We start from the raw sequence: 14,491 nt of genomic DNA, 5'->3' as shown, positions 1-14,491 counted from the left end.
GGTCTGTCTAATAAAATTAAACATTTTTATTTTGGGTTTTTTTTTTTCCTTTATATTGCAACGAGTCTCATCTAACAAGGTCTTATCACTTGTTCTTTTAATCTCTATCTCATTATGTGATGTACTACAAAATTTTTATGTTAAAACCCCTACTTCATTCAACCAAATTTCTGTTTTTTTCCATTTGCCACCAAATTCTCTCAATTTTTATTTTATTTTATTTTCCTGTTAAATATTTGCTGTTCATATGAATCCATAACAACGACAGTAATTTTCCATACAATGATGGTAATTTCCCCGGGCAATGATAACTTAGACAACAAATACTCCGTATTTATTGGCTTCAACAAATCAAATATGTTAACTACAATGAAATGACGCTACTTGATGGTAGGACTCTCCACAATCCAGAACTATAAATTTAAGTTTGTAGTACTTGGTTTTGCAGTACAAAATTAATCAAAATAGAATTTTAATTAAAATGTGTCCAGAACAGTAGTGGTACTACTAGTATTTATCATGACCGACATTTAGTTTGAATATATTCTTTCAATCAAATTTTTTTTCGTGATACAATATAGAATGTTACTCAATCAAATACTTTTCAATGTTTTCATAATACATACCCATCGCTCGGAAGATGCACTGAAATTGCAATTTAAATCATACTACTAAGTTGTCAACCTTGAACTATCTAATGCGGTCGAAACTACCTAATCTATAATATACCATGTGGTGCAGACATATGCAAAGAACTTTGACTTTTCTTTTATTAATCATACCCTACTCATTCTCCAATTAAATTATTTAATCTTAAATTAAAATATAATAACGACAAAGTCATCTTTATGATTCATCAATAGAATCAGTATTTCACCTTTATCTATAATAGTGATATAGAAAGCTTGAATATGACTTATCTCTGTACACACGCTACCAATACTAATTTTCAACTAAACAATTTTTGTAGCTGAAATTAACCGAACCAAATCAAGATACTCATATCATTTTAAACTGAACAATTTCTCTAGCTAAAATTAATTGAACCAAATCAAGTAATCAAGATTTTCATATACTATACAGTAAAATACAAATACCCATAAAGAAAAGTAGGAGGACTACATGTCTACATATATATATAGCTTATCTATCTAGTCGGATGAGTCGATCGGATCTGATTCGCCGTAGAATTCATAATTTTTAGCTTGCTGTATAATCTGCCTGAGCCCTCCAATTGGTCCAACAATCATCAACAGAACTCCAAATATTATGCAAAACTGAAATCCACATACCAAATTAATATGATCAGATGTATGTTGTTAGAAAATCAAGAGTAATTGGATAAATATGGCATACATACCCAGCATGCCCAAAAAGAAAAACTCAACACCCTCGGCTTGTGAACCATTAGCCATACAATACTAGGAAGCTGCATAAATGTCAAATAATTAGATCCACTTAATATTACTAGAATTTGATGGTTTATGAGTATATATAAGGTTAGTTTTGCTTACAAAATATGTGGTAGGAGCAAACCCAAATCCTCCAAAAAATCCAAGAAGTGCATTGAAGAAAGGGAATGTGATGGCAATAAACGTTGTGAAAGCTGGAAAAAAAAAATAAAAAAAATTCAAAACTCATATCACGTCAAAAATTACGAACGAATAATTAACAACTATCATTGGAGGAAAAATACAGTAGAGTAGTAAAACTTACCAACATAAGTATTCCTTGAAATAAAGCGTAGATACCAAGTTGGCTTCAACTTGAGCTTCTTTGTGAGCACAGCTTCTATCATGTCAAAAACTGGCATTGCATACAACTGCACATATATACTCCATATCACTTCAAAATCATCAACAACTTGAAAAAGAATAAAATTGTAGTAGTAGTAAAAAAAGGAAAGAAAAGAACCTGATAGCTGCCAACTAGATGAACCACGACAAACATGTTAGCCATGGCGATGAGCCATCTAGGTTCTTTCAAAGTTATGAGAATGTTTTCGTTTACTTCATTACCAAAAGCCCAGTATCCAACTATAGCAACAGGAAAGTAGCAGAAGGCGACGATGACGTAAGCAACGATTACTCCCTTCCACATAGGCTTCTTGGAAGGCCTGTGTGGAGTGGAAGGCATAGTCGCTTGAATCTCCATCACCACGTTGTGGCCGCCATAAGCGAACGCCATGCTCCCCAGCGCGTTGAAGAAGTTGAACACGGTTCCAGCCTTCGTTGTCGACTTATAACCGTATTCCACTCCCGTTCGAACACCTTTCTCAATCGAAGCCGCCCAAGCCACCGTAGAATAACTGCAATTTAAAATTAAATCCATCACTTTATTTTCTTTTTCTTTTTCTTTTTTTAGTTATTAATAATGTGTTGTAGTACCTTATTGACATGACGGCAGCGGCGAGGGAGACGCCGGAGATGGAGTTGAAAGTGGGGAGTTGGGAGAGGACGAAGTGGACGGAGGAGAAAATGAGGATGAAATAAGTGAGCCTTATTTCTTTGCAATTTTCACAGACTAGATTATGAAACTTTTGGAGCGATATGCCGCCGGTGATGAGGTAAACTATGTTGAGTCCGGCGAGAACGACGAGCTGCACGGGGACGACAATCCAAAGACCGAGCTTGTGGCCGAAAGCGTGCTGTCCGAGCTCGTGGTAACGGTCAAAGCGCTTCCCGGGCACGAGCTCGTGCATCTCCACCATCTGCCACAACGAGTATAGCGTCACGAGCCAAGAGAGGACCAGGAACGACAAACCTGGCCCCCTGCAAAATGACGTCACCATATATTTAGCAGTTTAGTTGGTAAGAGGCTTCCCTAACTAATCTTTAAGTTAGGGAATGTGGAACTGTAATTGATGATCTTTTTTTAATAAATTAAAAAAAAAAGTTAATGAAATGGTACCATCCGAGTTGGGACATGGCGTAAGGGAGGCTGAGGACGCCGGCGCCGACGATGGCGGTGACGTTGTGGAAAGCTGAAAACCACCATTTTGCTGTTCTTGAAGAAGTGATTGGAAGCCAGTCATCTATGGCCCTCTCTTCAGCCAACCGCTCTTCTGCCTGCAATTTTTCCAACTATATTCAACTTCCATTTATGGGCCTAACACACACAAAATGAGAGACTTACACTATTGTAGTAATTGTTCTTGCCATAGATTGGAACTTCACTTTCCATCGACTGATTCTATCGGAGAAAATGAAACTAGATAGGAATCCTCAACCTTTATTCTTCTTTGCAGAAAATTGAAAATTCAATAAATGAGCTGGTGTGTGAACCATCCGAGAAATAATGGGTTAACCAATTTTTTATGCGCCACCAGTGCACTTATACATTACGTTTACACTTTCATTTTTAATTTGTCCACACTATTCATTTTACACAAATCAAAACGTAAAAAGTAAAAACACAGAATGGCAAAATTAAGATACAGAAAAGGTTAGGCCGGAAATATGTGATATGTGTATGTATGGACTCCCTTACTTATTTTTAACCATGGTACATGCTCGTGAATATAAAATTTAGTTAGGCCACATACATGCTTTTCATCAAATTTATACACTTTCTGACTTTATTAATTAATTTATTAATCTTGAGACCATGCCGCAATTCGCTTTCCCACGTGGCTCAAATGTGAAACATATCATTTTTATCGAAATTGCAAGCTTGATTTCCACGTTTAAAGATAAGCTTCAAATAGAGCTGCCTCCATTTTCTTACAAGTCTAACTCATTTGTATGATGCATTATAGGATAAGACATAAAAATAAGTGTTTTTTTAGTTTTATAATTTTTTAGTGGAGTATATATTGACGCATGCCACCTAAAGGATATAGTCCGTACAAAATTATATATACTGTGACCTATTAAAATTCATTAGTTCTCAAATTTTGAACTTTACGATAATACTCAAATAAATTCCAGACAGAATAATAGTAAACATTTATACTAATCTTTGATATTACCACTCGTCCACGACTGAGAAATATGAGAGGCGACGTGCCGACAATATAGCTTGACTTAAAGGATCAATCCCATGTGCCAACTATCTCAAAAATATATTACAAGTAGTAATAATAAATCTTTATTTCAAGAATATTGCTAGAATATTGTGTCGTATTCAAGTTGTTGAATTTGACTGTTTGACAATAATGATCTTAATAGTACGATCGAGGTTACACTTGCGATGGAATTTCATTAACGGTTTGAAAGTTTGGAATTTGGTAAAATGCTAAATACGTCGAATTTAGACCATGAATTTAATTAAGCTCAAATTACAAATATTTTGAATTGTTATTATTCTTGAGAAGTTAATACGTCGTATTTTTTTAATGTTTTTCATGTAATCCGATTCATTATCTTCCGTCACGGATCAAATGTATTTTTTTGTAATAGTTAATTAGTTTCGATGAAAATAAAATATAGGAGTATGAAACAGTTTTTTTGTTAAACAATAGTACAATTTCCTCAACCTTTAATTATTTACTTTTCGCACGGTGCTAATTTTTTTTGTGGTATATCCAGAATTCCAGATCGTAATATTTGTAGTTTATCCATTATGAGGAGCATTTACACATTTTTTTTAATTATTTACACAATTTTCAAGAATACAATAGGCACCTTTTAAAATTCATGGTATTCTTCCTTTTATTTTAAAATTTTCAAAAATACAACTTTTTAAAGTTCACTGTTTTTAATATAAACATACTAATAATACTTTATTTAAACACCCAAATTGAAAATTTTGGATTCATCACTACAGATCACTTGTGGCACTAAAGAAAGAAAGCTAGCCGCTCCCAACAACGGGGCAGGCTCTCAAATCATAAATTTGAATACCAGCTTATTTAAATTCTTGGTCTATCGCTGGTTATCTAGTATGAGCCCTCCAACTCGTTGTAGAATTTATAATTTTCAGCTTGAAGTATAATCTGCCTGAGCCCTCCAGTTGGTCCAACAATCGTCAACACAACATCAATATTATGCAAAACTGATATTCACGATGCATATTGCAGCAATCAGTTCCATGCTCATAAAAAAAAATCAAGAATAATTGGCACTGGTTAATTAATGAAGTTGGATATAAATATTACATACCCAGAAAAACTGCACCTCCCAGGCTTGTGAACCATAAGCCATATACTAGGAAGAGAAAGACTATCAATTATACTCCATTCGTTCCATCTAAGTTAAGTCGTATTTATTTTTTTAAAAATGTCCCAGATATGTTGAATCATTTTTTTTCTTTCAAAAAACAAAACATCGAAAGACTCTTAATAGTAGTACTGAATTTCATCTCTTACTTTACTCTCTATTATCTCTTCTACTTTATTCTTCCTCATAATTTATTTTATCTTCATTTAAGTCATTTAACATAATTTCTTAATAATTTTTGTGTTAAAAAAATGCATCAATTTAGTTGGTACAGATGGAGTATATGATATACTACCTCTTCGTCCACTCAAATTTTTAGCAAGTTTTCCAAGTCCGGATAGGGGGAGTATAAATAGTAATACTGTGCTCAATTTAGATGAGAAAATAAGGACATAACATGAAAACAACTTTTGTAGTTCTACTGGTGAAATTGAAATACACATACAAACATACAATAGAATAATCTAAACATAGACTTAATTTCTGGTATGTCCAAACATACAATATAGTACTACTACATTATCAGCGACCTTAGAAAGCCATTCCTTCTGCACTTCTACATAGCATTCAAAGATCCTCCAATTCCTATTTTCTATGCAGTGATTGCTAGAAGACCTACCAATACCACACAGTTGTTTGTTTGAAGAACAACGTATATCTTTTGATAAAAAATCCTTGCATAGTGGCAAGTCTTTCTTATGTTTGAAGCTCTCTTATATATCCTCATTTCTTACATGGATTAGGACCGCAGCAGATGGGCATCTCGAGTAGTATGATGACCAAGTACAACAGCAAGATCAAATCAGAGTATATATTAGTACCACCATGCTTATCGTTAAATTTCAACACGAGCTTGTTTAAATTCCTGGTCTAGCAAGGCAAATACTACATCAGTGATTATCTATTCTGATCCCCCTAACTCGTGGTAGAATTTATAATGTTTAGCTTGAAGTATAATCTGCCTGAGCCCTCCAATAGGTCCAACAATCGTCAACACAGCCCCAAATATTATGCAAAACTGAAATTCACAAACCAAATTGCAGCAATCAGTTCCATGTTCATAAAATAATCAAGAATAATTGGCACTGATTAATTAATGAAGCTGGAAATAATTATAGCACACATACCCAGCATGCCCAAAAAGAAATACTGCACCTCCTGGGCTTGTGAACCATAAGCCATATGATACTAGGAAGCTGCACAAATATTAATTACAAGTTTCTGTCACATCTTTGCAGTTAGTATAGTACTATAGAATTTAATTATATACAGTTAGTTTCTAACAAAATATGTGGTTGGAACGATGCCAAATCCTCCAAAAAATCCAAGAAGCGCATTGAAGAAAGGGAATGTGATGGCAATAAACGTTGTGAAAGCTGAAAAAAAAATAATACAAAACTCATATCATGTCGAAAAAATAGAAACTGGCAACCAAAATGAGTATCATTGGAGGAAAAATAGAAAAACTTACCAACATAAGTATTTCTTGAAATAAAACGAAGGTACCAAGTTGGCTTAAAATTGAGCTTCTTTGTGAACACAGCTTCTATCATGTCAAAAACCGGCATTGCATACAACTGCATATATATCGTATTAATGTATATATCAACTTGAAATATAAACAAGATGAATCAAAGTGGTAGAAATAATATGAAACCTGGTAGCCTCCGATAAGATGGATGACGACAAACATGTTAGCCATGGCGATGAGCCATCTCGGCCTGTGGAGTGTGATGAGGATGTTTTCATCAACTGCATTGCCAAATTTCCAGTATCCAATTGTAGCAACAGGAAAATAGCAAAGTGCGACGATGACATAAGCAACCACAGCTCCCTTCCACATAGGCTTCTTGGAAGGCCTATGGGGAGTGGAAGGCATAGTCGCTTGAATCTCCATCACCACGTTGTGGCCGCCATAAGCGAACGCCATGCTCCCCAACGCATTGAAGAAGTTAAACACGGTTCCAGCCGTGGTCTCCGATTTATAACCATATTCCACTCCCCTTTGCACACCTTTCTCAATCGAAGCTGCCCAAGCCACCGTAGAATAACTGCAATTATTATTAACCCAACCAAAAATTAAATCCATCACTTTCCTTTTTTTTTTTTTGGTGATCTGTTGTAGTACCTTATTGACATGACAGCAGCGGCGAGGGAGACGCCGGAGATGGAGTTGAAGGTAGGGAGTTGGGAGAGGACGAAGTGGACGGAGGAAAAAATGAGGATGAAATAAGTGAGCCTCATTTTATTGCATTTTTCACAGACTAGATTATGAAATTTTTGAAGCGATATGCCGCCGGTGATGAGGTAAACTATGTTCAATCCGATGAGAACGACGAGCTGCGCAGGGACGACGATCCACAGACCGAGCTTGTCTCCAAAGGCATGTTGTCCGAGCTCATGGTAGCGGTCGAAACGCTTCCCAGGGACGAGCTCGTGCATCTCCACCATCTGCCATAACGAGTATAGCGTCACCACCCAAGAGAGGACCAAGAACGACACACCTGGCCCCCTGCAACATGTCGTCACCATATATATATTTTCATCGTAGTTGCTAAGACTCTCCCCCTCTAACCAGTATGTCAGGAGTCACGACGGGTAGATGACTATTATACTTTGGAAAAAGAAAAAAAAAAGGTTAATGAATTGGTACCATCCGAGTTGGGACATGGCGTAAGGGAGGCTGAGGACTCCGGCGCCGACGATGGCGGTGACGCTGTGGAAAGCTGAAAACCACCATTTTGCGGTGCGAGAGGATGTGATCGGAAGCCAGTCGTCTATCGCTCTTTCTTCCGCCATCCGCTCTTCCGCCTGCAAATTTCCAAGTTTATTTAAATGGAGAGAGAGAGAATATATATTGGGAGATATTCATGAGTGGCTTGCATTATTGTTGTAATTGTTCTTTCCATAGATTGGAACTTCGGCCTCCATTGTGTGGATTGGAACTTCAGCCTCCATTGTAGTGAATCTATGAAGAAATAGGACTAAATAAAAGCTTTGGGAATGATGCTGTGCTTTTTTCGTGGTTGCGGAAATGAGCAGTCTCGTTTGTGATATTCAAAGTCCGAACAATCCAAGAAATACACCTTATGACTTATGAGGTTAGCTAACCAGTACCTTTGGTTGTACATAAACAATTAATTATACAGATTGATCACCAAATACTTCTAAAAAGTTTTTCGTAGATCGTTTCAACATCAAATTTAAAGAGAAGAATTAGAGATTGCAACCTATGTAATATAGTTATTCTAAATTTTAACTGTGCAATAATTTATACTAATATTAATTACTAGTAAGAAATAATGTTTGAGATTACCACAAGTCCAAAACCATAAGTCAAGTACTTGGAAATACTCAAATATCAGAGGCGAGCCGACAATATATTTTGACTAAAAACGAATCAATTCCATGTTCAACATTCACCAGTAATTGCCAAGAAACTTATAATCTTCGACTAACCTATCTACAGCAAGTTATAAATTGTCCCTGCTAATCAACTATAGTAAGTATTTATTTACTTGTTATAAATTTTATTATAAGAATGGTGCTAAAAATGGTCTCCCACATTCAAATAGGAGAGGCTAATTTGATTTTCAATTCCCATAAGCTTCTCTTGTTCAATAAGTATAAGATATAGTACTCCTTTAGTTCTTAAACAATAGTCTTTTTGTTATTTTGGCTCATTCCCAAACGATAGTCTCTTTTTACCACTTACAATACTCCAATTATTTTTCTTTCCATCTTTCTCTCATTTTACCAATTTTGCAATAAAATTTGTGTAATCTCCAAAATCTTAGGACAAAGGGGGTATAATAATGTGATATTATTGTGCTCAATTTAGATAAGAAAACAAGCACAAATTTTGTAAAACACAACACTACATACACATACAACAGAGAAATCAAACAGAGACTTGATTTCTGGTTATATCCACACAACAATTCATGATTCGTGGAAATTGAAAGAAACACACAACAATTCATGACTCGTGGAAACTGATTCTAGATTACATAAGTCGCACGCAGCACTCCAATCGGTCCAACAAACATTAAAGCAACACCAAATGCAAATTCAGCAAAAGCAAAGTTGAATCAATTCACTTCTTCGCCACATGAGCGTATGATATTATCTGCTACCTTCGAAAGCCATTCCTTGCGTCTTTCCACAAACCCCGCAATCTGCTTGATTTTGGTAGCATCGCCACACCCTCCTCCTATCTTTTGGTCAATCGTTGCCAGGAGAGCTACCAAGGATTCACAGTTGTTTGTCCTAAGAACAGCGAACACCGTTTGATCAAAAATCCTTGCATAGAGTTTGCATCCCTCTTATCCTCTTCAGACTGAGGAAAGTCATACCTTTTATAGATTTCGACCGCGGCATGTAGCGCATCGTGGATAGGACGATGATCAAGTTTTGTAGCAAGAACATCAACCGGAACCTTCAACCGACCAGCACAATCCAGCAGCAGCCTGTATGCATGCATTCCTGTATAACACACGTCTCTTTCATACAACATCTCACACATTCTCTGATCTTGCCCTTCAAGCTTTGTGTATTCCAGTAGGAAGGCTGCAATTGTATTTCTCAGCACAGCTCTGTTTTGGAGTAAGTTTCTGATTCCTTGTAAACAGCTTCTATCAGGTGTTATTCGGATAGCAATATCCTCCCCATAAAAAGCTCCATACTGACGGCATATCGAACTCCAAGCTCGCACAATATTGTCTTCTTCTTTAACCACCATCCGAAGAAGTGACCCACAAAGGTATGAAACTACCCTTGCCCAATGCATAAGTGCAGCATCTTCTGCGTCTATAGTAATTCGAGGTTGCTCATCTGATTCACTCACTAACAGATCGTCCAAGCTGGTTGATTTTCCTTCTAGGGGACTCAATTGGGAAAACAGTCTTTGTTTGGGATCCTTGCAAGATGCCATATTCCAAGCACACACCATCAATACAGCAGTCACCTTGGAAGCTGAAGTAATAGTCTCAATTGCTGTGTTGAGATATTTTGCTATTTCCACCTTGTCTTTCTCATAGTCCCAGACCATCAAATCAAGACCTTCTAATGCTATAACTTGAGGCATCACTCCACTCTAGAGTTGATTTTAACCCCCAGCGAATGTCTGGTAGATCTTGATACTTATGAACCCAGGAGTAGACATATTCTGGAGATTTCTTAAACCTTGGGCAAGCGTACTCTTTGCTTGAAGCAGTTCAAGTGCTTGTGGAGTCATCTCTTTAGATGGATCAATAAATGTAACCCCATATTGTGGCTCTTCTCCCGTCGTATGTTTACTAGTAGACATTTGGACTATGAAACAGAGATATCGACGAAGTAAGCAGTGAGTTACTTAACTGAAGAACGACGACAGTCGGAGCAGCGGCTTGGACACGAGCAGAAGGCAGATCGCCGGGAAAGGCAGCAACAGAACAGGCGTGAAGGAGAGCAAAGAGAGGCGATATTCTAAAATTAGGGTTTTCAGAAATGGGGAGAGTGGACTTCCTTCGGAATTTGTGCAGAGATTCCCCAAATTTCAACCCTCCTAATTCACATAAATGCCATAATTAAGCCCTCCATCTTCAATTAATTCTATAATTAAGCCCCTTAATTCTATATTGAACTCCATGCTCTCACAATGTTGTCTTCTTCTTTAACCACCATCCGTAGAAGTGACCCGCAAAGGAATGTAATACTCCTTGCCAACTGCATAAGGGTAGCATCTTCAGCCTGTATTCTTATTCCAAGTTGATAACCGAATTCTCTCCCAAAAAACGGCTGACTCTCCATATCTTCCAACCTGGTTAATTTTCCCCTCAAGGGACTCTGTTGGGGAAATAGTCTTTGGTTTGGATCCTTAGAAGATGCCATATTCCAAGCACATACCATTAATTCTGCAACCCTAACAGTAGTCACCTTTGAAGGTAAAGTGATAGTCTCAAGTGCTCTGTTGAGATAATTTGCTATTTCCAGCTTGTGTGTGTTGAAGTCTCAGACCTTCAAATCAAGACCTTGTAATAGTTGAGCTTCAGCATCACCCCACTCTAGAGGTGATTCTTTCCTAAGGTCAATGTCTGCTATGCTTTTATACCTATCTAGTATCTCTGGAGTTAAAAAATTCGGGACATTTGGAATAGGAAACATAGAGATTGGGGGAGTAATCGGCGTGTTACTAGTTGCTTGAAGCACTTGATTTACTTGTGTATTATTCTCATGAAATGTAACCCCATATTGCCGTTGTTCTACCGTGTTTTGTTTACTGGTCGACATTTGGAATGTGAAACAGAGAGAGCGAGGGAGTAAGCGCTGTGTTACTTAACTCAAGAACAGAGAGGTAGTCGGCGCTGACAGAACCGGCGGCGGGAAGCTTAAATTAGGGTTTCCGGAAAGGGGAAAAGAGAGAGAAGAGATTTTCTTGGAAATCTGAAAAGAGGTCCTCCACATTTTAACCCTCCTAATTCGCATAAATGGCAGAACGGTCCTCTCAACTTGGAGGAAAGTAAATGAAACCCTCCAGCTTCAGTAAATTGTGCAATTAAGCCCCTCAACTAATGAAAAAGTTGAACAACAACCCTCCACATCTTGTAGAACGTCACTTAGACCAATGTTCTCTTCCAAAAATATCCGAGGAAAAATGGCTTCGTGGTACGAATAAAAATAATCTAAATTATCTCATAGACACAACCGAATTAACTCATCAGCACAAATCGACATTTTTTGAATCATTTTTTTGATATTAGTTAAAATAGTCTATGAAGAATTAAAATTACTTCTTGAAATGAACAAAATCTTGAAATAATGCAATAGGTCCTACTGAGCATAATTGAATCCCAGAAATGAACGAGACACAATCATAAAAGCACCATATTAGACTAGGTGTTTTATCAAATCCATTTTGTTACCACATGATGTCCCAAAAGATAAGTAATCACAAAGTAAATTTGCAAAGTTCAACAGGGGCGACGAATTAGCTTTCTGGTCACAAACATCGTCCGTAGACTCCGTACAGGGGCGACGAATTAGAAATGTGCAAAAATTGTAAGAAACATACAGTGATAAAAAAAAAGTTCATGATTTGTAGAAACTGATTTTGGTTTTAAGTATAATCTCTCGTAGCCCTCCGATTGGTCCAACAACCATCAAAGCAACACCAAATGTTATGCAAAACTGCAATTTCAGCAATCCAAGTTGAATTCATTCATTAATATTCCAAAATAAAAAAAGATAAACTATAAAAATATGTGCTTAAATTTACCCAATTAGCGATCCAAGACATGCTGAACACTTTTGGCTTGTGAACTACAAGCCACATCACGCAAGGAAGCTGCACATACATCATTCCTATCATTACTAATCAAATATTCTGTTTGCTCTAATAAGAAACAGAGTAAACTGCAAATTTTGTATCATTCGGAAATAGATGTCATTTTCTAAAAGGTGAATATGAGTTGTCTTATTTAGGATCTAAGAAACATAAAATCGAGTTAAACAAATTAGAAGAGTGGCTTACAAAATATGTGGTTGGCGCAAATCCAAATCCTCCGAAAAATCCAAGAAGCGCGTTGAAGAAAGGGAACGTAACAGCAAGAAATGTTGTCAATGCTGAAATAAGTACGGATGAAACGAATTAAGTTGATAAATGACTCCATACTAGTGAAAATTGAAAACAAATACTCCTAGATGATAATTAGTTACTACTAGTAAATTACCAACATATAGATTCCTGGAGAAAAATCGTAGATACCAACTCGGTTTGAACTTGCGTTTCTTCACCAGCGCAGCTTCTATCATGTCGAAAACTGGCATTGCATAAATCTGGTAGCCTCCTATGAGATGAACCACGACAAACATGTTAGCCATGGCGATGAGCCATGTAGGCCTGTGGAGTGTGATGAGAATGTTTTCATCGACTGCATTGCCAAATTTGCAGTATCCAATTATAGCAACAGGAAAATAGCAAAGCGCGACGATGACATAAGCAACCACAGCTCCCTTCCACATAGGCTTCTTGGAAGGCCTATGTGGAGTGGAAGGCATAGTCGCTTGGATCTCCATGATCACATTGTGGCCTCCATAGGCGAAGGCAATGGTCCCCATTGCATTGAAGAAGTTGAAGACGGTACCACTTGTTGTATTCGACTTATATCCATATTCCACGCCCGGTTGAACGCCTTTATCAACTGAAGCAGCCCATGCAACGGTCGAGTAACTGCAAAACCAAAAATCAAAACCAAACTCTAAAACTTGCCATGACCCTGTAGTTTGTTGAGTACCTTATGGACATAACAGCAGCAGCGAGAGAGACGCCGGAAATTGAGTTTAGGCTGGGGAGTTGGGAGAGGACAAAGTGAACAGAGGCAAAGATGAGTATGAAGTAAGTAGTGCTGATTCTGTGGCAATCTGTGCAAACCAAATCATGAAATTTGGCGAGGGATTGGCCGCCTGTGATTAGGTAAACCGTGTTCAATCCGACTAGAACTGTTAGCTGCGCTGGTACCACGATCCATACACCAAGCTTTTGTCCAAAAGCATACTGTCCCAACTCATGGTACCTGTCGAACCGCCTCCCAGGAACCATTTCATGCATCTCCACCATTTGCCACAACGAGTAGAGTGTCACGATCCACGACACAACCAACACTGTCACTCCGGGCCCCCTGATAATATTTACATGAATTATGTCAATTCTCTTTTAGGTGTAATTCATGTATTTACATAAAAAATTAAGCCTTGCTATCAACCTTTGTTATGTCTTACCATCCGAGTTGGGCCATAGCGTAAGGGAGGGCGAGGACTCCAGCCCCGACTATGGCGGTGACGTTGTGGAAAGCTGAAAACCACCATTTTGCTGTTCTTGAAGAAGTGATTGGAAGCCAATCATCTATTGCTTTCTCTTGTATGGATTCATCATCCACCTATGCATATATTATATATGATCCCTTGTTTCTGAGTTTTTCATTTTATGATTGGAAATCTTGAAGTTGAATAACAAATTAACTACAGACATAAGGAATCAGAAAGATAATTAAGGAATTTAGCTTACAATGGTGTGATCTTCACTAGTCATGAATTATATTGTGTAGTTTGTCCGAAGCTTGCAAATCTGAATCAGAAAAGGGTGGAATTTCAAGTTGATCATGTAAGAAAAAGCATTATTAGAATTCTCGTGTAAACTGGGGTGCAACTACTTCATTGACATTTAGTTTAATTTTTATTTTCGTGGTAGCTGGCATTCTGAACCTTAAACATTATTAGACCATTTTACTTTGTTCTGTCTTTTGTTTTAGTGATACACCGTAGGTCGTGAAGATCAATCTTATATTATGATAACA

At 37.3% G+C, this 14,491-nt stretch overlaps 3 protein-coding genes across 6 annotated transcripts; all 3 read right to left on the bottom strand.

Moving 5' to 3' along the window:
* Nucleotides 1–1,041: 1,041 nt before the first annotated feature.
* LOC125209956 (lysine histidine transporter 1-like) lies at nucleotides 1,042–3,396 on the bottom strand. 2 transcript variants are annotated; one of them, XM_089066814.1, is made up of 8 exons: nucleotides 3,136–3,396; nucleotides 2,911–3,068; nucleotides 2,388–2,710; nucleotides 1,915–2,308; nucleotides 1,717–1,822; nucleotides 1,515–1,606; nucleotides 1,361–1,429; nucleotides 1,042–1,277 (listed from the first exon to the last, which is right to left on the bottom strand). In XM_089066814.1, the coding sequence occupies exons 2-8, from the start codon at nucleotides 2,995–2,997 to the stop codon at nucleotides 1,152–1,154; spliced, it is 1,197 nt and encodes a 398-aa protein (XP_088922940.1). In that variant the 5' UTR covers nucleotides 2,998–3,068; nucleotides 3,136–3,396; the 3' UTR covers nucleotides 1,042–1,151. The 2 variants fall into 2 exon arrangements, with proteins under 2 accessions (XP_088922940.1, XP_088922939.1); XM_089066813.1 differs by having other exon boundaries at nucleotides 2,388–2,771; nucleotides 3,136–3,394.
* Nucleotides 3,397–5,557: 2,161 nt separating this feature from the next.
* Nucleotides 5,558–8,319, bottom strand: LOC148930097 (lysine histidine transporter 1-like). 3 transcript variants are annotated; one of them, XM_089066848.1, is made up of 8 exons: nucleotides 8,043–8,319; nucleotides 7,813–7,970; nucleotides 7,288–7,610; nucleotides 6,817–7,210; nucleotides 6,631–6,736; nucleotides 6,444–6,535; nucleotides 6,287–6,355; nucleotides 5,558–6,177 (listed from the first exon to the last, which is right to left on the bottom strand). In XM_089066848.1, exons 2-8 carry the CDS (start codon nucleotides 7,897–7,899, stop codon nucleotides 6,061–6,063), a joined length of 1,188 nt encoding a protein of 395 aa, XP_088922974.1. In that variant the 5' UTR covers nucleotides 7,900–7,970; nucleotides 8,043–8,319; the 3' UTR covers nucleotides 5,558–6,060. The 3 variants fall into 3 exon arrangements, 2 of the variants coding, with proteins under 2 accessions (XP_088922974.1, XP_088922973.1); XM_089066847.1 differs by having other exon boundaries at nucleotides 7,288–7,671; nucleotides 8,043–8,317; XR_016136342.1 differs by lacking the exon at nucleotides 6,444–6,535 and having other exon boundaries at nucleotides 6,111–6,177; nucleotides 7,288–7,671.
* A 3,798-nt stretch (nucleotides 8,320–12,117) lies between these two features.
* Nucleotides 12,118–14,408, bottom strand: LOC148930096 (lysine histidine transporter 1-like). The gene is made up of 8 exons (XM_089066359.1): nucleotides 14,400–14,408; nucleotides 14,311–14,343; nucleotides 13,917–14,074; nucleotides 13,433–13,816; nucleotides 12,869–13,368; nucleotides 12,670–12,761; nucleotides 12,415–12,483; nucleotides 12,118–12,326 (listed from the first exon to the last, which is right to left on the bottom strand). The coding sequence occupies exons 1-8, from the start codon at nucleotides 14,406–14,408 to the stop codon at nucleotides 12,228–12,230; spliced, it is 1,344 nt and encodes a 447-aa protein (XP_088922485.1). The 3' UTR covers nucleotides 12,118–12,227.
* Nucleotides 14,409–14,491: the final 83 nt, after the last annotated feature.

Source organism: Salvia hispanica, chromosome 3, assembly GCF_029641045.1.
Source record: "Salvia hispanica isolate PSC_SH4W2 chromosome 3, Shi_PSC_v1, whole genome shotgun sequence".
NCBI classification, from domain to species: domain Eukaryota; kingdom Viridiplantae; phylum Streptophyta; class Magnoliopsida; order Lamiales; family Lamiaceae; genus Salvia; species Salvia hispanica.
The sequence above is the reverse complement of the archived record's forward strand: the minus strand, read 5'-3'. Positions and strand labels throughout refer to the sequence as shown.

Bases quoted from the DNA above. Each gene is read 5' to 3' on its own strand.
- LOC148930096 (XM_089066359.1), bottom strand. The intron at 12,762-12,868 runs GTAATTTACTAG...TACTTATTTCAG, and splicing joins CTCCAGGAATCTATATGTTG to CATTGACAACATTTCTTGCT. The intron at 12,327-12,414 runs GTAAATTTAAGC...CTGAAATTGCAG, and splicing joins TGTCTTGGATCGCTAATTGG to TTTTGCATAACATTTGGTGT.
- LOC125209956 (XM_089066813.1), bottom strand. From the start codon at position 3,183: ATGGAAAGTGAAGTTCCAATCTATGGCAAGAACAATTACTACAATAGT. The intron at 3,069-3,135 runs GTAAGTCTCTCA...GAAAAATTGCAG, and splicing joins AGAACAATTACTACAATAGT to GCAGAAGAGCGGTTGGCTGA. The intron at 2,772-2,910 runs GTACCATTTCAT...GTCATTTTGCAG, and splicing joins GCCATGTCCCAACTCGGATG to GGGGCCAGGTTTGTCGTTCC.
- LOC148930097 (XM_089066847.1), bottom strand. From the start codon at position 8,117: ATGGAGGCTGAAGTTCCAATCCACACAATGGAGGCCGAAGTTCCAATC. The intron at 6,737-6,816 runs GTTTCATATTAT...ATATATATGCAG, and splicing joins ATCTTATCGGAGGCTACCAG to TTGTATGCAATGCCGGTTTT. The intron at 6,356-6,443 runs GTTAGAAACTAA...ATATTTGTGCAG, and splicing joins TCGTTCCAACCACATATTTT to CTTCCTAGTATCATATGGCT.